This window comes from Pipistrellus kuhlii, unplaced genomic scaffold (assembly GCF_014108245.1).
Source record: "Pipistrellus kuhlii isolate mPipKuh1 unplaced genomic scaffold, mPipKuh1.p scaffold_m20_p_99, whole genome shotgun sequence".
Taxonomy (NCBI): Eukaryota; Metazoa; Chordata; class Mammalia; order Chiroptera; family Vespertilionidae; genus Pipistrellus; species Pipistrellus kuhlii.
The window spans coordinates 325,059-348,077 of record NW_023425605.1 but is presented as its reverse complement, the minus strand read 5'-3'; the positions used below and the strand labels follow the sequence as shown (position 1 = coordinate 348,077).

Sequence of the window (23,019 nt, the reverse complement as noted above, 5' to 3'; positions counted from 1 at the left end):
AATGACCCCAAACGCCGCTGCTTCCTCCGGACGCAGGGCAGGCGCGCTTCCTCCGGGAAGCCCTCCTGGGATGAGCGCCCGGACACCCCACGCCCCAGCCACCATCGGCTCACTCTGCCCGCCAGCTCCGCTCCCTGGCTGTGCAGGCAGCAAAGTGTCTCATTTCCACAGGCCCAGCCCGGCGGTGCCCGGGAGGCGGCAGGCCCTCGGGGGCAGGGGGCAGGGTCTTCCCCGGAAAAAGAAGCAGGTGGTTCGGCAGCCCGTGCCCGGCGGTGCCCGGGGCGCCAGGCCGGTCCCCGGGGCGCCTCGCCTCGCCCGCCCGGAGGAGCCAGGACGGCGGCAGCCCCGGGCCGCAGGCGGAGCCGCGGGAGCCGCGGGAGCCGCGGACGCACGGCCCGCGCCCTTCGTACCGGGCTCGGCGCCCGCGCGACCGGCGGGAGCAGGACCGGCGCCGCCGCAGGGACCGGCCGCCGCGCCCGGCTCCGCGCTCCCCCGCGGAGGCACCTCGGCCCGCGTCCCGCGCGCCGCGGGCGGGAAAGCGCGAGGGTTGGCGTCACGCGCCCGCGACGCCGCGCGCCTGGGGGCGGGGCCTGCGCGCTGAGGGCGGGGCCTGCGCGCGGGGGCGGGGCCTGCGCGGGCACCGGAAGCGCCGGGAGGCCCGAGCCGTCCCAGGGTGCTCCGCGCGGCGTGGACTCGGGCCGCTGCCGCCATCCCGCCGCCGAGGCTGAGGAGGCCCCGCTCGCCGGCCAGGCCGTGCGGCCAGAGCGTGGGGCGCGGGCCGACCAGCGAGACGCCGAGCGCAGCCGCCGCCGGACGGACATGTTGGGGCCCAGCGCCGCCGCCGCCGCCGCCCGCCCCTCCGCCCGCGAACGGCGCTGAGGGCCCGCCGCCCCGCTTCCTGCTCGGCCCGCCCGCCGCTCCGCCCCCGCCCGCCGGGCCGGCCCCTCCGCCCCGCGCGAGGTCTATGTGACCGCGGCCCGGCCGCCGCCGCCGCAGCGCGAACATGGACGCCGTCAACGCCTTCAACCAGGAGGTGAGCCGGGCGGCGCCCTCTCGGCGCCGGGGCCGCGGCGGGGCCGGCGGGCGCTTCCGCCTCCGGCCGGGCCCGCGCGAAGGGCTGCGGCCCGGGAGCCGCGGCGGCGGGCCTCCCCTCCCCCACGGCCGGCGGCGACCTCGGCCGCGTCCCGGTGCGCGCGGCGCCTCGCCCGCCGGCCCCGGCGGCCCCGCGCGGCGGAGGGGACGGGGGACGGGGGTCGGGGGACGGAGGCGGGGCGGGAGCGGCCGCGGCCCGGGCTCCGGGGCCGCTGAGCGGCCGCTGGACTCTGATCCCGGCGGGAAGCGGGGTGCGCCTCCCGCCTCCGGCCTCGCGCCCCGGGAAGCGGCGCCGGCGGGCGGGCGGACGGGGGTCCCGGGGCCGGAGCGGTCCGCACGCCGCACACCCGGGGCTCCGGAGCCCGGCGTGACACCCCGAAGTTGAATGGGAAACGCGAGTCCGCGGGGAGCCGGCCCCGCCGCCTGGGGCTGCACTCACCGGCCCGCGGGTGGGCGGAGTGGGAGTGGGAGAGGGGGCGGCGGGGCCCGCAGGCTCACCGGCCTCCAAAGCCCGGGCGCGCCGGGCACGGCCGCCTCTCCTCTCCCCGGATGGCGGGGGCCGCCGGGCCCTCCCGCGGGAGGACTGATCGGCGGGGAGAGCCGAGGCCGGACCCCGAGCCCGGGCCGCGGAGGCCGGCCTCCCCGCAGAGGCGCCTGCACGTGTTCACGCAGGGCTGCCGCGCGTGGTGGCCCGGGTCTTGCAAAGTGCGGTAGCGTTGTTTTTTCAAAGTGGTGAAATAGTTCCTTTTTTTCTTTTCTAAGAAGAATTGTTTTTCCAGTTACAGTGACATTGGGTGTTAGAGTAGCTTTGAGCGCAGCGCCGCAGATAGACGTTTGTGTAACTCACCCAGTGGGCCTGGTCCGTTTCCGAACGTCGTGCGGCTGGAGCGGGGGAGATGCGGGGCCGGACGCCGACTGTGTGTCCACCAGGCCAGGCAGCCCCCCTTCCTGCCCGCCCTGCAGCAGTCATGGCACCACAGTTCCTTCAGGGTGATGAGTGCACTTGTTCCCCAAGATAAAACTTACAGGTTATTTACCACTTTTAATACATATTTGTTGATTCAGAGAGGAAGGGAGAGGGAGAGAGAGACAAACATGAGCGCTGAGAGGAAGGAGATTGACCGGGCTGCCCCCTGCCCGTCCTCCCTCGGGGGGTGGAGCGGCAACCCAGGCCTGCGCCCCAGTCCGCAGGCCAACGCTCTGTCCGCTGAGCGAGACCAGCCAGGGCTCTTGTTTTTATTCTGAGAGCACGCTTGTTAGACTGCGGACAGCGCACCGGGACTGGCTTGGGAAAGGCAGCAAAGGGGCCTTGGAGACAGGTTTGGGGGTGAGCCGGAAGCTGCCACGCCCCTTCCCCCCTGATTGCAGTCTGGGGGTCTCTTAGAGTTAGGAGATGCACGCCCGTGGGTGAGGAGAGGGCAGGCACGTGTGCTCCCAGGAGGGAGGGAGCACACCACTTACGAACACTTTGAATGGCAGTTTTTAGTGAGTCAAGATCAGAAGTATTTATGCCCTGGCTGAGCGTCTGCTCCATGCTCCAGGGCTGCAGGTTTGTTCAGCCGGGGCACATACAAGAACCAACCAACGGGCGCATTAGTAAGTGGAACAAATCAGTGTTTCTCTCTCTCTCCCTTTCCTCTCTCTCTAAAAAACTGAAGGGGGAAGAAAGATAAGTACTAAATTCTGAGGTAGGCATTATAGAAGTTATTAAGAAAAGGCTCTCATGTTCTGAAAAAGTGATGATTATAGCTTTTACTTCCAAAAAATAAAAAATAGGAATGATATAGACTTCATCAAAAAGGGAAATGGTATTTTATCCTTTTTAAATGTACAAAATAAAAATTTGAGTATTGCTCATTTTTCTCAAATAATGTTCATTTTCCTTTCCAGTCTTTATGAACTTCAGATTGCATTATGTTAGGTGTTATGTTGTCAATTCCAGCTCCTCTGGAGAGAGCTGTCTTCCGGAGAAGTTAGTCTGAATCTAAAGTCCATCTGTGCCTGCTTGAGTCACAGTGTTTCTCCCCGTCCACGAATGCGATCGATCAGTGCTCTGTAGCCTCAACTCCCCCAAGTCTGTCTGTACTTCACAGACTTTGGAGTTCCCACTCAGCTGCACCCTGACCACGTGGCACGCACGCCCAGTGGCGCTACTGAGGACTGCCCCAGGGAGTCTGGTCCAATAAAGGGAGGGAGAAAGGGACAGACAGACAGACAGACAGACACATCCATCTGTTGCCTTCTCTACCTGCCCTGACCCCAGATTCAAACCAAAACTTTTCGGCATACGGGCGATGCTCCAACCAACTGAGCCACTCGGAACAGGGAGTGCATTTTTTTTTTTTTTTTAAATCAATCTTTATTGTTCATATTACAAAGGTTCCTCATTTCTTCCCCCCTCCACCAGGTTCCCACCCCACCCTCCGCCCCCTCCCCATTCCCCATTGTCCTTATCCATAGGTGCACAGTTTATGTTCAGTCTCTTCCTCTCTCCCTCTCCCCGATAGTAAATCCCTTTTCAGATAGTAAATCAGTTACTTAGCATTTTCTCATATCAATAATACCTCCACATGCCCAATGATACACTTCACACAAAAGACATTTCCTCATCCAGGCCCCACCCAAGGCACTCACAGATCAACACCCCAGCGCTGTACTAACTCAACACATCCAGATCTAAGCCTTCATCACTTGATTCAGCAGACCCTCAAGTTCCCGCAAAAGTTTCCAGCCATGTCTGAGAGGCAGCCGTGGGGCAGGGGCAGGCGAGGAGCGAGCTGTTCCGGGCCTGGCCTCTGTTGCTCTGGTTTGTTCCACAACCAGCTGCTCAGGGTCTGGTCACTGCCGCTCCCGACCTAGTTGCTCTGGACTTGGCTGCTGCTGCTCCGGGCCTGGCCGCACCTGACCCGGATGCTCCGGGCCGGCCACTCCGGGCCCGGCCACTCCCAGCCTTGCAGCTGCTGCTCCGGGCCTGGCCGCATCAGATACGGCTGCTCCGGGCCTGGCTGCTCCAGGGAGTGCTTTTAATGTGTGATTGGCCTTTGTACAATACTGAAGACTTGAGATGAAAAAAGGTGTAGAAATAGCAATTGGGGGGGGGGGCACTGAAAAGAAAAAGGTGTCTAACATTTTTAGGGTAATGGGGTCTGGATTTTAAGGTTAAATGGTGATTGGAGATGAAATACGGTAAAAAAGGTAAAGTACCCTGTTTCCCCGAAAATAGGACAGTGTCTTATATTAATTTTTGCTCCCAAAGATGCACTAGGTCTTATTTTCAGGGGATATCTTATTTTTCCATGAAGAAGAATACGGTACACATTTATTGTTAAATGAAAATAAAGGAAATTTATTACCTGTATACAGTATGGTAGTACGGTAGTTGTCAACACAAACCAGACAAACTGTGAATCCTACAGTATCAAGAATTTACTCATTTATTCAATCATGTCATCATCTTCTGGACCATCATCATAACAATCCAATTCCGGAATATCCTGGTGAATTTCTTGTGACTCCATTTCTTTCAGAATCAGTGGACCAAATCTCTCATGTTTAGCCTAGGGGGGCCTTATTTTCGGGGGATGCCTTATATTTCACGCAGAAGGAAACCTGTAGGTAGGTCTTATTTTCGGAGGATGTCTTATTTTCGGGGAAACACGGTAGTCTTTAGGAGTTTGATTGTGAGGGATTCAAGGATGAAGGGAAGGAAGAGCAGTTAGTGTAGTAGGCACTGGTGCTTGTATGCTTATGTGTCCAAGATCTGGCTTAGTAAGTGGTGTCTGTTAGACGGAGGAGAACTTCCGGTCTTGGAGGAGGCAAGTATGGAGATTGGAAGCACAGGGAAAGCAGGTCAGCTTCCTTGTGGAAAGAAGGTGAAAAAGGAGAGGCTGCCAGATGCCCATTCACAGTGCTTTTTGGTAAGAGTGTGAAGTGCTGTAAAAGATGAAAAGATCAGGGATCAGTCGTGGCCAATTCTTAGTTGTGTTCTGCGATGTTTGTGCACTCCCATTGTTGAATGAAGTTTATAATGGGGTATTTTATTTTATTTATTTTTTTAATATATATTTTATTGCTTTTGTACAGAGAGGAAGGGAGAAATAGAGAGTTAGAAACATCGATGAGAGAGAGTCATCGATCAGCTGCCTCTTGCACACCCCCTACTGGGGATGTGCCCGCAACCAAGGTACATGCCCTTGACCGGAATCGAACCCGGGACCCTTCAGTCCCCAAGCCGACGCTCTATCCATTGAGCCAAACCGGTCCCGGCTATAATGGGGTATTTTAATCCATCGATTGCATTTGTAGCCTTTAATCAATCTTCTCTAAATTCAAAAGGACATATCTGCCCCCTGCTTCCTCCCACCACTCCCCATCAGAAGCAAATGATGGATTATCAATCTCTGTGGTTCTAAAACAAAATACATTATTCTGTGTTCTGATACACATGGGTAGTGTATGGCACATATTCGGCAATGTGGGTTTTTGCTCAAACGTTAATAGTATGTAATAAGATTTAGTTCATTCTAACTGCTGTGTGATATGCCATCCTTTGAATTGCATGTGATTTATCTGGTCCCCAGTCATGAACGGATAGGCCGTTCCCATGTCTTGCTGACCAGCACTGCGGTTCCCATTCTTACACATCCTCTTGTGTAAGAGTGCTCAGACTTTGGATTTTGACTCCTTTCAACTCATCAAAGTTAAGGATCACAGAGAGCTTTTGTAACTATGGATTACATCTACTGATATTTACCACATTACAAATTTAAGCTGAAAACGTATTGAAAATAACCTGTTGCATGGAACGTAAGTACATTTAAAAAAATTTATTGATTTGAAAGAGAAACATTGATTTGTTGTTCTACTTATGCATTCATTGGTTGATTTAAAAAAAATATTTTTACTGATTTTAGACAGGAAAAAAGAGGGAGAGAGGAAACAAATATCAAGGATCAGAGAGAACTGATCAGCCGCCTCCTGCACACCCCTCACTGGGGACTCAGTCCACAACCCAGCACAGGCCCCAACAGGAAATCGAACTGTGACCTCCCGGGTCACAGGTCAACGCTCAGCCGCTGAGCCTCACCAGTGGTTGATTTTTGTATGTGCCCTGGGGATTGAACCTGCAACCTTGGCATATTGGATGGCACTCTAACCAACTGAGTACACCGACCAGGTTATAAGTAACATTTTTAATGAAAACTGTTTTCAAAACAAAAAAGTTAGCCAGGGCCCCAGTGTACATTGTTTTACATTTTGCACATCTCATGTAAATTCTGATTTAATAGAAGCTGGATTTTTAGCAACTGCTTCTCTCTCTTGCATTATGCACATCATATAGCTCTGGTAAGTTGCTGTAGCCTTGTGAGAAAATGGATGAGAAGGGAAATGCCCAGTGTCAGTGTGGAAACTGCTTGTACCTCACAAACCATGGCGAGGAACTCAGACCCTGGGTCCTTGTTGAAGAGTGCAGTGCTGGGTGGTGTAGACGTGGATGCCACATGGAAGTGCAGGAGGAAGCTGGGGTGCATTCATCGTGTGTGTCCTTAAAGCCAGAAGTGAGCTTTATGAGGACTCGATGGCCGTTGATGACGTGCACTCTCTGCATGAGCTGACCGCCTGCAGCCGGCCTGTTGTCCTGAAGGAAGAGCTGTATGGATTACTGTCTGCTTTACGTTGACTGCTGGGTGTGGTGGTCTTCTGCAGGTCGGTCACATGACAAGCACGTTGTCTTTTAGCCTGTCACGTTGGCCTCCTGTTGTGTGGCCGTCCTTTCTCCTCTGAGGTCTGTAAAGACATGCCAAGGCCTGGCACAGGGCTCCTGGGTGAGGAGGAGGTGGGCAGGCAGGACCAGGGAAGAGGCTGGTTTCTCTGCCTCACGTGGTCACGCTGTGCTGTCACCACAGAGGTTGGGGGTGGAAAGTTACCGTCCGGGCTCCGCTCTGACAGCAGTGCAGTCTGGCTTCACGTGCAGTGGAATGCAGCTGGTTACACAGCTTCTGTCACCGTGTTCATGTTGAAAATACCCCTCCTCAGCTAGCATTTTGTCAAGTATTTTGTTTAGGAAAAAATTACATGGGCACATGATAAGGAGCTCATTCAGAGGGAGATTGAAAATGGAAAAGTTGACTTATAAAATCTTGTGAAACAATCTATAATAATAAAAGCAAAACATGCAATTAGACCAGACATCCTTCCGGAAGACCTGGGTGAAGTTGGGCTGAGCGGGAAGCCGGGTCCCAGGTGCCTGCAGGTGCCAGGGGGGAGCCGGTGCCAGCAGCCTGGGGAAGGAATGCCTGCTCGTGTACAAATCTTGTGCTTCGGGGCTCCAGTTCGGGAGATAAAAGTACCATAGAAATTGACAAAAGAGTAGTTGATTTTGTGTGTGTGTGTGTGGGGGGGATACCAAATGTAAATTGTAGGTCATGGGGCGAAAGTGAATGCTGTTCACGTCAGTATTCCAGGTAACTTTTCCGTAGATAACGGCACACACTCGAATCTCACTTTAAACACACCTTGGTAACTTGGAATGAAAAGCATTGTCATATAAATGATGAGCCTTAGTATGTGTTCTAACATTCGTAGAGGTAATGTGCTGAGTTCTTTTTTAGCACACTTCAGAGCAAACCATACAATGTTAATGGTGAGATAAACAAGCTATGTCGTCAGATTTATAGAAGCAGCCCCTTACCTGTCAAAAGTTCACAATTTTGGTAATATTGATTAACAATACTCTGTTCCTGTGGAACTACAGAAAAGATAGAGTTAATAATTATTAAAGTTGCATTAGGATTACACCTGACCAAGATCTGTTGAAAGCTTAGGCTAGGAGAGATGTCTACATTTCTGTGTTAATATAAAGTGTAATTAACAGTGTTGTGCTACTATGTGTGTGTGTGTATATATGTTTTACTTCAGAGAGCGAGCAGGACATTGATGTGTTGTTTCATTGATTTATGTATCACTGGTTGCTGCTTATAGGTGCCCTGACCAGGCATCAAACCCACAATCAGCCGGGGCCTGTTAGGATTTTTATTTGAGAACTAGAAGATTTCACAAACTATTATAATTTTTTATACCCTGGTTCACCTTCATCCTACTCAGTATTTGCATGACTTATTGATTATATCTCATTGCTTTATAGTCAGGGGTCTTTTAAAAAAATATATATTTTATTGATTTTTTTACAGTAAGAGAGTTAGAAACATCGATGAGAGAGAATCATTGATCAGCTGCCTCTTGCACACCCCCTACTGGAGATGTGCCTGCAACCAAGGTACATGCCCTTGACTCAGTTGAACCTGGGACCTTTCAGTCCGCAGGCCAATGCTCTAGCCACTGAGCCAAACCGGTTTCAGCTAGTCAGGGGTCTTTATTGGTGCTTGTGAAAAGATGCTAAATATATCTAGCAATGTTGATATTCTAATGACACATTGGACAGGTAGTAGAGAATTCAGCTAGAACCCAGTGTAACTGGAGTGGAGTGAAGAATTAGAAGCACAGTTTGGTGGGAAAAAACAAAAGATGGCTGCTAGGGCTCAGTTAAAAGTGGAAGGCCATCCAGTTTCTCTTGAAAGTTGTAATTGTTGTTTGGATAGTTGGTGATATTGGTATAAATCCATGTGGGTCAGTAATCCTAGTTGGAAGAGACCGTAGAGCAGGGATCTATCCAGCATATGTGACATGTGGAGCAGAATAGTTCCTTTTTTTTTAAGCACAACCCTCTTCTTACAGCAAAATTATTTTCAGATAGAGTCATAGAATCAGCCAGGAACAAAATTTGAACTTCACTCCAGTTACAAGTAAATGTTACAATGAGAAAAAGAAGCTGATTAATATTTTTAACTGCATGAAGACTTTTTTGGAAAAAGTAGAAAAACTTACCTGAAGACAATAATGAATGATAACATACTAATTTCTTTTTTTAAAATATATTTTATTGATTTTTTACAGAGAAGAAGAGAGAGGGATAGAGAGTTAAAAACATCGATGAGAGAGAAACATCGATCAGCTGCCTCTTACATACACCCCACTGGGGATGTGCCCACAACCAAGGTACATGCCCTTGACTGGAATTGAACCCGGGACCCTTCAGTCTGTAGGCTCTCGCTCTGTCCACTGAGCCACACTGGTTTCGGCTACTAGTTTCTTTTCAAGCCTTGACTGCTGCATATTTGTTAATGACTGTCAAAGTTGATCTTCACATATTTGTGTTTAATAGACAGTTACAGCCAGACTTGTCGATCTTATCTTCACCCATAATTGATTATAGAACACTCATCATTACTATTTTTTAATTCTTATCCAAGGAGGGAGGATATTTTTTCCATTCCTACAGAGAGTGGAAGGGGATGGGAGGAGAAACACATTGATGTGACAAGGACACATCAATTGGTTGCTCCCAGACTGGGGATGGGGACACCTGCAACCCAGGTACTTGCAATTGAACCCAAGACTCTCCATGTGCAGGCCGGTGCTGTAACCACTGAGAAGTACTGGCCAGGGCAGAACACTTGTTATTTCAAGGACATGCTTTTCATTGATCCTAGAGAGAGAGAGATCAATCAAAGTGAGAGAAACAGAATGGCTGCTTCCCGTATGCACCGACTAGGATCAAACCCGAGACCGTCTGTGCAAGGGGCAATGCTCCAACCAGCCGAGCCGGCCTTGTCAGTCGTTTTAATTACAAAAGTTGTACGTGAAGCAGCACATCTACAAACAGTTGCTAAGTTACTTTGGGCAGAATTTTTTTTTTTAAAGTACCGTTACTCTTTTTTTTCTTTTCCTTTTTTTTTTTTAATATACTTTATTGATTTTTCACAGAGAGAAAGGGAGAGGGATAGAGAGCTAGAAACATCGATGAGAGGGAATCATCGACCAGCTGCCTCCTGCACAACCCCCACCAGGGACGTGCCCGCAACCAATGTACATGCCCCCAACCGGAATCGAACCTGGGACCTTTCAGTCCACAGACTGACGCTCTATCCACTGAGCCAAACCGGTCTCGGCTGGGCAGAAATTTTTAAAAATACATTTTTATTAATACTTAGAGAGGAAAGGAAAGGGATAGAGAGAAACATGGTAAGAAAGAAACATGTATTAGTTCCTCCTGCACACCCCCTCCTGGGAATCAAGTTCGAAACCTGGGCTTGTGCCCCGACTGGGAATTGAACTGACCTTCCGGTGCACAGGATGACCACTGTGCCACTTGGCCAGGGCCCCAGTGTACCCTTCCGCACTGCCTCATGAGCTTCCAGTTAGCCTTCCCTCTTTTACCTTCGTAGAGGTGTGTTTTAGCTGGATAGAAGGACAGTACCTTCTTAAAGGGAACCTATAATATGGCAATTAGTGGTAGGACACCTTTTGAGCCTTTAGGAAACAGAATAGTCTTTAAACTTTAATAGCCATATTTCATCTATAGTTCATCTTAATTAAGAGATGCTGAGTGATACATCACTTTAGAAAGGACAGCCAAGTTTGGGGTTCAGCCCTTCATGCAGGTCTTTACCATTGTTTAATAAATGCAAACACATATTTTACAAATAAGAGGGCTCCTCCCTGAACCAGTTAGTATGTTTGAAAGCGTGGTAGCAAGTGCACTCTGAAGTGTACTTTAGGAAGAATTTGTCCAAGTTTGTTTAAAGTCATCTGCATATGCAATAGAGAGAATCAACGTTTAAACCTTCAGGTGTGCCTTTAGGCATTGCTATTTCTTTTACTAGTTTGTACTCATAATTACAATTGTAAATTGAGCCTAAGCCGGTTTGGCTTAGTGGTAGAGCAGCGGTCTGCGGACTGAAGGGTTCCAGGTTCGATTCCGGGCGGGGGCATGTACCTTGGTTGCGGGCACGTCCCCGGTGCGGGGTGTGCAAGAGGCAGCTGGTCGATGTTTCTCTCTCATCGATGTTTCTGGCTCTCTATCTCCCTTCCTCTCTGTAAAAAATCAATAAAATATATTTTTAAAAAAAATTGTAAATTGATTAGGGATTTTATTAATGCTGACTTTCAGTTTTAGTCCCTTGCCTGTGCATAGATCCAGTCATTGTCACTTTGTGGAAATAAGCCGGTCTAAATAAAACACATAAGGTAGGGTATGTCATAATCAAATGAGGGTATGTCCTGGAACCAGTTTTCATTTCTTGTTGAGGTCTAGTGGTAAATATTTAATTCACAAAAATGCTTTATCATCAACTTTGGGAGTAAACAAAGTTCACTAGTGAGGCACAGTAAAAGTTATTTTTTTTAATATTTGTGTGTTGTTGTTTTTTTTTGTTTTGTTTTTTTAGAAAGGAAGAGAGAGAGATATCAATTTATTGTTCCACTTATTTATACATTCATTGGTTGGTTCTTGTATGTGCCCTGGCCAGGGATCGAACCTACAACCTGGGCATATCGAGACTATGTTCTATCCAACTGAGCTATATGGGCAGGTTACAGTAACAGTGATTTTGAAAGCCGGCTTCTGTGCTAGTAAAATAGAGGGATGGGTTGAATGAAACATTTGACATTTTTCTAAAATCACTTCCTGGCCTGTTTCTTGAGCAAATAGAAAGGAAGGAGTTTAGGATTGACTGCCGGTCAGTGAACCAGAATTCCATGAAGAGTAGAAAACCACCTAGAACGAGGGGAGGACGGGAGGCAGGCCTGGTCCTCAGTGGAAAGTCTCAGTTAAGTGTGGACCCAGGGAAATGGAGGGCAGTTGGCCGTGAAGAAAACATCAGGCATACTTTACACGGTGAATCATCAGAAATTAACTGTTCAGAAAATTAGTTCTGCCAGCAGCAAATGGTAACAGAACTAGGGTTTGGTGATAGAATTGAAAGTGGGACGTAACACAGATGAAGTTTAAACTACTACTTGTTACATTCCTATATTCTATATTCTTAAATCACATGGACATAACCCAACAGTGGTTCCATGTTTAGTATCAGCAGTGGATATTTGCACTTGTATGTGTGTATTTTGTAAAAAGCCTTGTAAATTTGCTGCATTTGAACAGTGATTTCTCAGATTTGTGTTTTATATTAATAAGAGCTTCAGTTATTATAAAGATTTTTCAAGGCGTAAAGCTTTAAATTTATTTTTAAAATTTTGTTTTAATAATTTTGAAAAGTTGTATTAAAGATTTATAAGCTTCCCCAGCTGGTTTGGCTTAGTGGATAGAGTGATGACCTGCAGACTGAAGGGTCCTGGGTTGGATTCTGGTCAAGGGCACCTGCCTGGATTGTGGGCTTGATCCCTAGTGGTGGTGTGCAGGAGGCAGGCGATCAGTGATTCTCTCTCATCATTTATGTTTTTATTTCTCTCTCTGAAATCAATATATATTTACAAAATAAAATAATTCCTTAATTAAAGAAATTTATAAGCCATTGACTTAGACATAACTTAATTTACAAAGCAAATTGACTCCTTGGACAAGTTTTATCTGATAACAATTGTATGCATTTATTATATTTGTAATCAAAGTTGGAGAAATGCATTTTGTTTCTTAGACATTAATTAAAATAATTTTCATTTTAAAGTTAATGCAAGTTAAGTAAACTTAAATTCGGAAATAAAGAAAATATGCCACCAAATACCATTAACATTTTAGAGTATTTCAGTCTTTTGTTCTGGTCTACTTTTATTTGGAAATTTTGTATGATTGTTGAATAACATGAAATTATTATTTTTAAAATTATTGATTTGAGAAAGAGAAACATTGTTTTTCCATTTATTGATACATTCATTGGTTACTTTTATACGCCCTTGACTGGAGATCCATGCAAACTTGGTGTATCAGTTCAATGCTCTAACCAGTTGGTCAACATAATTTTAAATTGCCATCGTCGAGAATTTGAGAACATATGACTATTCTATATAATTTCCCAGAAATGAAAGTATTAGATTTAAAATATTTTGATATTTTTTAGTTTTGTTTTTTTAAAATATATTTTATTGATTTTTTACAGAGAGGAAGGGAGAGAGCTAGAAACATTGATGAGAGAAACATCGATCAGCTGTCTCCTGCACACCCCCACTGGGGATGTGCCCGCAACCAATGTACATGCCCTTGACCGGAATCGAACATGGGACCTTTCAGTCCGCAGATGGACGCTCTACCACTGAGCCAAACCGGTTTCGGCGATATTTTTTAGTTTTTGATATATAACTTTGAAGTTTTCTCTGAAATTAAAACTTGCCTATTAGGTCTCATCAGTAGAGTATCTGCTTTATGCTAATCTACACTCAAGCTTGTTAGGTATAATTGAATTATATCTCATTTTTATATTTTTCTTCTAATATACCTATATTTTAATTGTTGATAGTATTACAGATGTCAGCCATTTCTCCCCCACTTTCCCCTCCTCCCAGCCCCTACCCACCCCTCCAGGTCTTCACCTCCCTACTGCCCGTGTCCATGGCCATACATATTAGCTCTTTGGTTTCTCTTTCCTCTCCCTTCCACTCCCACCGGAGGTATGTCTATCTGTTCATGCCTCCCTGCTTTGGCTCATTATTTTAACTGGTTATTGGTAAGGTTGAACTTTGTGTTTATTTTATTTTTAAAAATATATCTTATTGATTTTTTTACAGAGAGGAAGGGAGGGGGATAGAGAGCTAGAAATGTCGATGAGAGAGAAACATCAACCAGCTGCCTCTTGCACACCCCCCACCGGGCATGTGCCCGCAACCAAGATACATGCCCCTGACCGGAATCGAACCTGGGACCTTTCAGTCCGCAGGCCAATGCTCTTTCCACTGAGCCAAACCGGTTTCGGCGAACTTTGTGTTTATTAATCAGTTATGGGGTTGTTTCTGGTGATTGAATTCCTTTCCTGTACCTTCTTCAATTTCATTAGAATCTGTGTGTACTCACTGTATTCTGCTCGGCATAATGGTGCTTATTTAAGTGTTTGGGATCAGCCCTTAGCCCCGTCCTGCATCCCTCAGCACATTAATTTTCTAGTAGCTAGAAAGCATTAGCTCAGACAAACCCTTGATAATGGCTGTGTAACGGCGTAAGATGGAACATGAGGTAAGGAGCGACTGTAAAGCCTCACCTAACGGTTCCAGCAGGTTCCAGCAGGGCGTCGTACGGAATTGTCCTCAGGCTGTAGCTAATAACGAGATGGCCAAAGCCTCTGCAGGAGAACGGTTTTATTTTTAAAAACATGTTCTTACTGATTTTAGCGAGAGGGAGGGAGAGAGAGACATTGGTCACCTGCATGCCCCCAATGGGGATTGAGCTTGAGCATGTACCTGACTGGGAATGGAACTGGCTACCTTTTGGTAATGGGACTGAGCCACACCCACCAGGGCAAAACACCTTTTGTTGAAAAAACCTAATGTGCGCTTTTATAATGTTTTTATATGTCACTAATAAACACTCAAGTTATGTTGGACTAACTCGATTTGGTTGAAGTCAGCATGTCTGACATATTGAGTCAAATGAACAGAAGAAGAAAGACTGTAGAATTAAACTCTGATGTCTGTGTCTGTTTGAGTACCAGCCTGTCACAGTATTTTTAAGGTTCAGAGAAAGAAAGGGTAGGTATCACATTGAAAGAGGTGCTGGAAGGACATATTGCTTGAGGGATTTAAAAGGTTAAAAAATGTACTTATACCAGCATGTAGTCTAATTCTTTTCATTGCTTTGACAGCTCATTTAAAAAAATAGGGAAAGACGTATTTCAGAAATCTTAGGCTTGATGCCAGTAACTTTGATCTCTGCCAGTTGTTAGTTTCTTTTATGACTTTCTAGAAATTTCTAGTCACTGGGAGCCAGAACAAATTTACTCACAATTTATAAAACACCAAATTAAACTCGTTTTGTAAATTTTTTTTTGTCTAGTGAAGACTATAAACCACATATTTCAGAATAATATCGGTCATGATTTCACCATTAGTAAATTAGGAAAATGGAGGCAGGATGAGAATGTGTTGTTAAGAGAACTTTAGTAACTGGCAATGTCCACGTCGTGTCAGGTGCGTCATCCTGCAAGTAGGTCCTGTTCTTTTTAATTAAAAAAACACATTGAGTTGTAAGTGAGGGCCCATGCTGTTCTTTACTGAAGAAAAACAAGCGCCACTGAGGCGGGGAGGCATGTAAGTAGGCGCAGGAAATGCACAGTGGCCTGGGGGAGCTGCCATGCCAGGTCGCAGAAAAGCTCCAGAGACCAGCGGAGAGTCCAGTCCGCATGGAGAGCGAGAGAGGTTCCGGGAAAACAGTCAGGGTTCGGCTGATTACAGATGCAAGTTAACCATAGAGTTAGCACGGCCTTCCAACAACAGTAATTCCTGAATCCTAGAACCTGTGAGTGTTTTGTTGTTTTTTAAATAAATTTTATTGATTTTTTAAAGAGAGGAAGAGAGAGGGATAGAATGTTAGAAACATCGATCAGCTGCCTCTTACACGCCCCCACTGGGCATATGCCCACAATCAAGGTAAATGCCCTTGACCGGAATCGATCCTGGGACCCTTCAGTCCGCAGGCCGACGCTCTATCCACTGAGCCAAACCGAGGAGGGCAAACCTGTGAGTGTTTGACATGGCTAACGATGTGACTGAGGAGACGGGTCAGTTATCCTGCATTATCCAAGGGTCCTGTGAGCAGGCAGGGGTGTCCATGACAAGGAGGCGGGGTCACGGAGCAGAGAAGACCCCACACTGCTGGGCGTCTGCAGGTGAAGGAAGAGCCCTGAGCCAAGGAACAGAAGCACCCTCTGCCCGCCCTCTGCCCAGAGTCTCCCGAATGCAGCCCTGCCAGCACCTGGACTGGAGATGAGTGAGAGTCTGGCTCCAGAACGGGCAGATCACACACGGCTTGTTGCAGCTGTGTTACTGCAGGAATGGGGAACCAGCACAAAACCACTTAGTGGCTTCCATCAACACGGGGTACATCTGGAGGGAAGAGAGCAGAGGGAGGTGTGGGTCAGGAGTAAGAAGATGCTGCAGCCATTGGAGCTGATGAGTTTTAGCCTTCTCACTAGCTGGGGTCTGCCAGCGACGTAAAAGTGGCTATGAATTGGGTGTGACTGCTGGCGTAGGTGCTGAGGTGCTGTACAGCTTTAAAGCCTTCCATACTGCTACATTTTCACTGTGGAGAAGACTTCTCTAGAGGCAGCATTTGGGGAGTAGATATAACACAGACAGTATGGTGAGCTGTAACAAAAATCTCATCCAGGGCATGGCATAGCTCTAGTGACTGAGCCAGGAATATGGCAGGTATTCTGGGCTCAGTGTTATATATAGACTAGAGGCCCAGTGCACGAAATTTGTGAAGGATGGGGCAGGGAATGTCCCTCAGCCCAGCCTGCACCCTCTCCTATCTGGGACCCCTCTCACAATCCAGGCTGCTGGCTCCCAACCGCTCGCCTGCCTGCCTGCCTGCCTGCCTGCCTGATTGCCCCTAACCGCTTCTGCCTGCCAGCCTGATCACCCCTTAACCACTCCCCTGTCAGCCTGATGACACCTAACTGCTCCCCTGCCAACCTGGGCATCTTGAACTGCCCTTCCCTGCCAGCCTGGTAGCCCCCATCTGCCCTCCCCTGCAGGCCTGGGTTCCCCGCAACTACCCTCCCTTGCTGGCCCAGTCATCCCTAACAGCCCTCCTCTGCTGACCTGGTCACCCATAAGTGCCCTCCTGTGCAGGCCATCTTGTGTCCACTTGGGGGCAGCCATCTTGTGCCTTGGAGTGATGGTCAGTTTGCATATTACTTATTAGATGAGTGGCCCGGTGCACAAAATTTGTGCACATTAAAGGAATTACTTTAGTATTGCTATTTGCCCTTTCTCTATAATAGAAGTGTCAGAGATGAAAGAAAATTAGTAAAGTGTATATGAAAATCTTCCTCCTGTCAGTCTGGGGCGCGTTGTGGGACCCAGAGTCAGGTCCCTGCCCACCTGTGTGTGCCTGGAAATCGCCCGAGACCAGCCCCAGCCAGCCCCATGCCGGATGGGCGGGCACAGCCTCAGGTGCCCCGGCTCGGGGTGAAAGCGCGGGCTGAGGTCCCCTGGCCCAGCACTGGGGCAGGGGCATGCCTTGAAGTCCTCTGTCAAGCCCCGCTGGGCGGGGGCTGCGTCCTCAGGGCCCCCGCCGCAGCCCAGTGCCATGCAGCCTCAGGGCCTGCTGCCCAGAGGCCCTCCGTGGCAGGGATGGCACCCCTACCTCATCGTTGTGGCGATGAAGCAAGCATTCTGCCAGGCTGCTCACGGCCTGCTCTCAGGGCCGCCCCCGGGGCAGGGGACTCCGACGGGGCTGAGAGGACTGACTGTGTGCTTCCATCTTTGTGATGGAGTGATGGTTAATTTGCATAATGCCCTTTTATTAGCCAGGATTAGGAGCCCAGTGCATGAATTTGTGCATGGGTGGGGTCCGATTGGCCTGGCCCCCATCAGGGATGATGGGAGCTGGGCTAGTCCGGAGGAGGAGATGGCGGGAGGTTGGCCAGCTAGCCCTACCCCCAATCAGGCTGTTTGCTGGCCACAGTGGGCATCATAGTGACGGTCCTTCGATGTTTGGACCCAGCTTCAAAACCAGGTTGTCTGACTTGTTTCATAATGCCATATCGTCTGGGTGTTTTTGTCTTTGTGTTTTTCATTAGTAGGGTTTGTTGGAATTATATTAAGTTTTATAGTTTTCAAGCTTTACATATAATGATCATGGGCTTTTTTGTGGTTTATTTTCCGTAAAGTTTGTTGACTGAGATCAGATTCTGGTCAGAAAAGGCTGGAGTCTAAATTATCTTTACCCCAGTTTCTAGTTTGTAACTCCATGTAGTCTGAAGGTCGTTGAAAAGTATGGAGGTTTTTTCTGCTGTGGCAGTGCTGCTTTCCCCGCAGCTTGTCCATAAGCATCGCGTTCGAGGCTTCAGGACTCCCACATTATTGAAAGGTGGCCAGCGGTTAGCTTGGCTTTATGGTCATTTCTAAAGCAAAATAATTCTTCTGAATAAATAGCCTTTATACGTTTTTACCACGACCCACAGTAAGAATCGATCTTACCGAGACACGGTGCGTGCGCATGCATGCCACACCTGCAGGCGGGGCGTTTCACCGCGCACGCCACCTTTGCTGGGTGTAGGACTGCATGTCCTACTGTGTGGTCATCTTTATCATCTAATATTCTCTTTTAAATATATATATATATATATTTGTTGATTTCATAGAGGCAGGGAGAGAGAGATAGAAACATCAGTGATGAGAAAGAATCATTGATCGGCTGCCTTCAGTACATCTCCTACTGGGGATCAAGCTCACAACCTGGGCATGTGCCCTTGGATGGAATTGAACCCGGGACCTTTCAACCCACAGGCTGATGCTCTATCCACTGGGCCAAACCAGCTAGGGCTAATCTAATCTATTTTCTACCTGCAATGTGAAAAACACATGCATGTGCTACTGGGATTATGAATGAGCTTTCAACAAATTTTAGTTGAGACCATTCTCTGGGCATCATTTAAAACAGATCTAACCCTTTTGAGTATCATCTCAAAACAAGTGTAATAGCATCTATGTTCGTTGTTAAGATCCTGTATAATAAAAGCTAATGTGCAAATTGGCCCAACAGCCCCGAGGACTGGTGAAATGACCTGTCACTCTGATGCCCACTGACCACCAGGGGGCAGACACTCAACACAGGAGCTTCCCCCAGCCTGCAGTGCAGGCCTCAACAAGCCAAGGCGGGTGCCAGCAGGGCCCCCTGATCACCCTGCCAGTCGCCTACAGATAGGCCCAGATCACGGCCAGGCCTAGAGACTACCCTGCACAAATTTCACGCACCAGGCTTAGTAAATCAGTAAAATAGTGTACCTCCAAATTCAATTCTTCCTGATTCATAGCAGGCTCTCCAATGCTGGCTGCCTCTTCCCAAGTCTTTTCCTTAGGCAGCATTGCGTTTGGATCTCACGAACCAGCAGTGGTCTGCAGACCACCAGTGGCGACCGCTGCTCCAGGCAATGTGATAGCCCCTTCCTCCCGCTGGTCTTTTTCCCGGGAATATGATACTTCTGTATGGTACAATGGCCTCTACCGTATATGGTACAAAGGACTTCAGCTCCTAAAACAGAATATGATAACTTAAATATATAGATTATGTGGGGTATTTCATCAGAAGTTACACTGATCTGGTCTGTCTTGTAAGTTCAGTTGGCTGGTTTTTTTCCCTTTAGTGTGTGTGTGTGTTTAATGAAAGAAGTCCTGTTTGGGACGTTAAATGAATATTAATTCTGGTGTAGGCTTTATTAAAATGACCCTTTAAGCTTTTAATGGCCAGAGAAGTAATTTTCACTGTTGCTTATTCTTAAGACCCACATAGTATAATTTTTTTTTGTATCCCCTTTTATCTACTTTAAGATACAAAGAAAGAAACAGAATAGTAAAACTGCCCTAATAAATTTTATAATTTACTAGAGGCCCGGTGCATGAAATTTGTGAGGGGGTGTCCCTCAGCAATCTGGGACCCCTTGAGGGATGTCCGACTGCCCGGTTAGGCCCGATCCCGATAGGATCGGGTCTAAACGGGCATTCAGACATCCCTCTCACAGTCCAGGACTGCTGGCCTCCACCTGCTCACCTGCCTGTCTTCCTGATTGCCCCTAACCACTTCTGCCTGCCAGTCTGATCACTCCTTAACCCAGTGGTCAGCAAATTGCAGCTCTTTGGCCCCTTGAGTTTGGCTCTTCCACAAAATACCACATGCAGGTGTGCACATTCAGTGCGATTGAAACTTAGTGGCCCATGCGCAGAAGTAGGTTTTCGGCCTGGGCGAGTCTATTTTGAAGAAGTGGTTATAATGCCAAGCCACTCAAGGGACCAAAGAGCCGAATGTGGCTCGCAAACCACAGTTTGCCATCCACTGCCCTAACCACTCCCCTGCCAGCCTGATTGCCCCTAACTGCCCTCCCCTGCAGACTTGGTCATACCTAAGTGCTCTCTCCTGCAGGCCTTGGTTCCCCGCAACTGCCCTTCCCTGCAGCCCCCAACTTCCCTCCTCTGACAGCCTGCTCACCCCTAACGGCTCTCCCCTTCAGGCTTATCCCCCCCCAACCGTCCTCCACTGCAGGCCACATAGGGTGAGCCATTTTGTGTGTTGGAGTGATAGTCAATTTGCATATTACATTTTTATTAGATAGAATAAGTGTTCAGAATATTTCCTTTATAAATGTTTTGCATGTTTTATACAAATATTTAAAATTTGATATTTAAAAAATTTTAATTTTCTTTATTTTTATTTTTTTAGAATTTGTATTTAAGTTGAAATATTTTAAATTTTTCTTGTTTTTTCAATTGATTTATATAATCTCAGAGATTACTATCTTTTTTCTAATTGTTTTTCAATTAGTGAGCATACTCAAGAATTTTTATTATGCTGGTAAATAAAATAAAAAAGAACCATTATTTAGATATTCCTTTTTAAAAATATATATATATTTTATTATTATTTTTTAAAAATATATTTACAGAGAGGAAGAGAGAGGGATAGAAAGCCAGAAACATGGATGAGAGAGAAGCATCGATCAGCTGCCTCCTGCACATCTCCCTTTGGGGATGTGCCTGCAACCAAGGCACATGCCCTTGATCGGAATCTAACCCAGGACCTTTTAGTCCGGAGGCCGGCGCTCTGTCCACTGAGCCAAACTGGTTTCGGCTAGATGATCCTTTTTAAAAAAGTGGATTTCTGTGTTAGAATCTTTGTTTCTTCTATTTTCTGTGTCTTATTATTATTTATGAAAAAAAATTCTACATTTTAGAATATGTTGCCAAGTAGGGATATTCCTCTGGGAAATGAGACTTTTGTTCTTTAGGCTAGCTTTATTTATTTATTTATTTACTTACTTATTTATTTTTATTGATTTCAGAGAGAAAGGGAGAACGAGATAGAAACATCAATGATGAGAGAATCATTGATCAGCTGCCTCCTGCTCACCCCACACGGGTCGAGCCTGCAAACTGGGCACATGCCCCTACCAGGAATCGAACGATGACCTCTTCCTGGTTCATAGGTCGACACTCAGCCTCTGAGTCACACCGGCCGGGCTAGGCTAGCTTCTTAGAAGCAGTCTCGTAGTACATATCTTGGAAATCCTATATTTGAAATATTAACATTAATTGGGAAGAACAAGAAATCTGATTCATGTAAGGTTGATAATGCTTATTTCAAATACCCTTTTAGAAATTCCACATACTCGGTATGTGCCTATGATTAAGCAAAACAGAAATAACAATTTAGGAAGCTATATATAAGGATCTTAATGTCAGGATTTTTTCTTTATACCTTGTGGGTTCATTATGTCTTGGATGAATTTAAACTCACAAAATCTCAGTCAGGTTTGTAGTGTGGGTTTGTTGTTGTGTGATTTGTTAAATGTGATTGTTATTCCTGACTGAGTCAAGAAATTGTGGATTCCAGCTTTAAAATGGCATTTTAAATTTCTTGTTTGATTTTAATACATGTTTCTCCAAATGAATCTTAGATTGTTTGACTTCTCCAGAATCTCAGTGAGGTTTGGATGGAAGCTACATTTATGTGGAATCACACTATTGCCACTGGCAGTTCAGGAAAAGGGTGCCCGTCAGTAGGTGGAGTAGATTGCTTCTAGCATAGGCTCTGTGACTTGTAATGTTTTTACCTTTTTGCTTTTTATTGCTTTTGTGTGGTTAATCCTCAACTGAGGATGTTTTTCCCATTGCTTTTTGGAGAAAGTGGAAGGGAGGGTTAGGGGAAGAAGGAGAAATATCAGTGTGAGAGGGACACATTGTCTGGTCGCCTCCTCCTGCACCCCATCCAGGGGTGGGATCAAACCTGCAACCCAGGCACGGGCCCTTGACTGAGGATGGAGCTCACGACCCTTCTGTGCCAGCTGCCGCTTTAGCCACCGAGCCACTGGCCAGGGCCTTTTCGCTCTTTTTTGTTTTTTCTATTTTAATGTGATCTTTTCCCGTTGTGTCTCCTAAGTGGCAGTGCAGATATGTAGGAAAGCTCTTGATTTTTCTTTATTAGCCAAATGTGTAAACTTAGTTCCAAAAGTTACTCTCTTAGTTAATACATTGCAACCATCTTGTAGAACTGGTGAATTGACCTCTAATTTTACCTTTAATATATTAAAAAAAATTATTATTATTATTATTTGCTTATTTTTTTAAGCTCTTTTCACTTATGGATATGAAACCTCCCATCTCTCGAGCCAAGATGATTCTCATCACAAAAGCTGCTATTAAAGCCATTAAGGTAAGAGTAAAATTAACATTTAATTTGAAAAATGTCTGAAATTTTGCAGTTTATTAAACATGAGAATTCATCTTGTGAATTGACTCAGGCCTGAAGCAGAGAGCACGCACCAGCTGTTGCTGAGGGTGCAGGCAGTTGTGCGGTGTGTTTGCATTGTAATGCTGTTTCAAACAGCTCTCCCTTTTGTTTTACTAGCATTTCCCTAGTATATTTCCCGTTTTGTTGAGGTGTAATTAAATAAGAATTACAAGTATTTAACAGCAGGCAGTAAAGCATGATGATTGGTAAGCCGCGTTGTTTAACGCCGGAGCGCCTGGCTCCTCAGCTGGCCCGTGTGCCCGCGCGCCTGAAAAACGTGACATCCCAGAAGTAGAGGGCGGAATGCACACATTTTTTATATTTCGTTTCATCTTGTCGTTAATCAGCTGAGTATTAGCGTCATTTTTATTTTAAAACAAAAACTTGGGCTCAACGAAATTAAGTTTCTTACCCAAGATCACACCTAATTTTAGAAACTGCATATTTTAGTTCCAGTTCCATTGTTCTCTGCTCTCTCATAAAGTTGCCTTGATATGCTCCTTTGTGAAGGGTTATTGATTTAAAAACCTAAGGAAAAGCCTTCTCTTTGGGGTTGGAGGGTTGTAGGTGTTTTTTTTTGTTTTTTGTTTTTTTTTAATATATTTTACTGATTTTTTACAGAGAGGAAGGGAGACGGA

The 23,019-nt window shown here is 46.8% G+C and overlaps 1 protein-coding gene across 6 annotated transcripts in view; it reads left to right on the top strand.

The window, feature by feature from the left end:
• The first annotated feature begins 668 nt into the window (after positions 1-668).
• SCAF4 (SR-related CTD associated factor 4) overlaps positions 669-23,019 on the top strand; it is a 57,142-nt gene continuing 34,791 nt past the window's right edge. For 4 of the 6 annotated variants that reach the window (XM_045578369.1, XM_036429062.2, XM_036429063.2 and 1 more), the window contains exons 1-2: positions 669-1,033; positions 22,220-22,303. In XM_045578369.1, the coding sequence (XP_045434325.1) occupies positions 1,004-1,033; positions 22,220-22,303 (114 nt within the window). In that variant the 5' untranslated portion in view covers positions 669-1,003. The remainder of the gene's footprint in view (positions 1,034-22,219; positions 22,304-23,019) is intronic. The other 2 variants (XM_036429065.2, XM_036429064.2) reach the window with 1 other exon arrangement.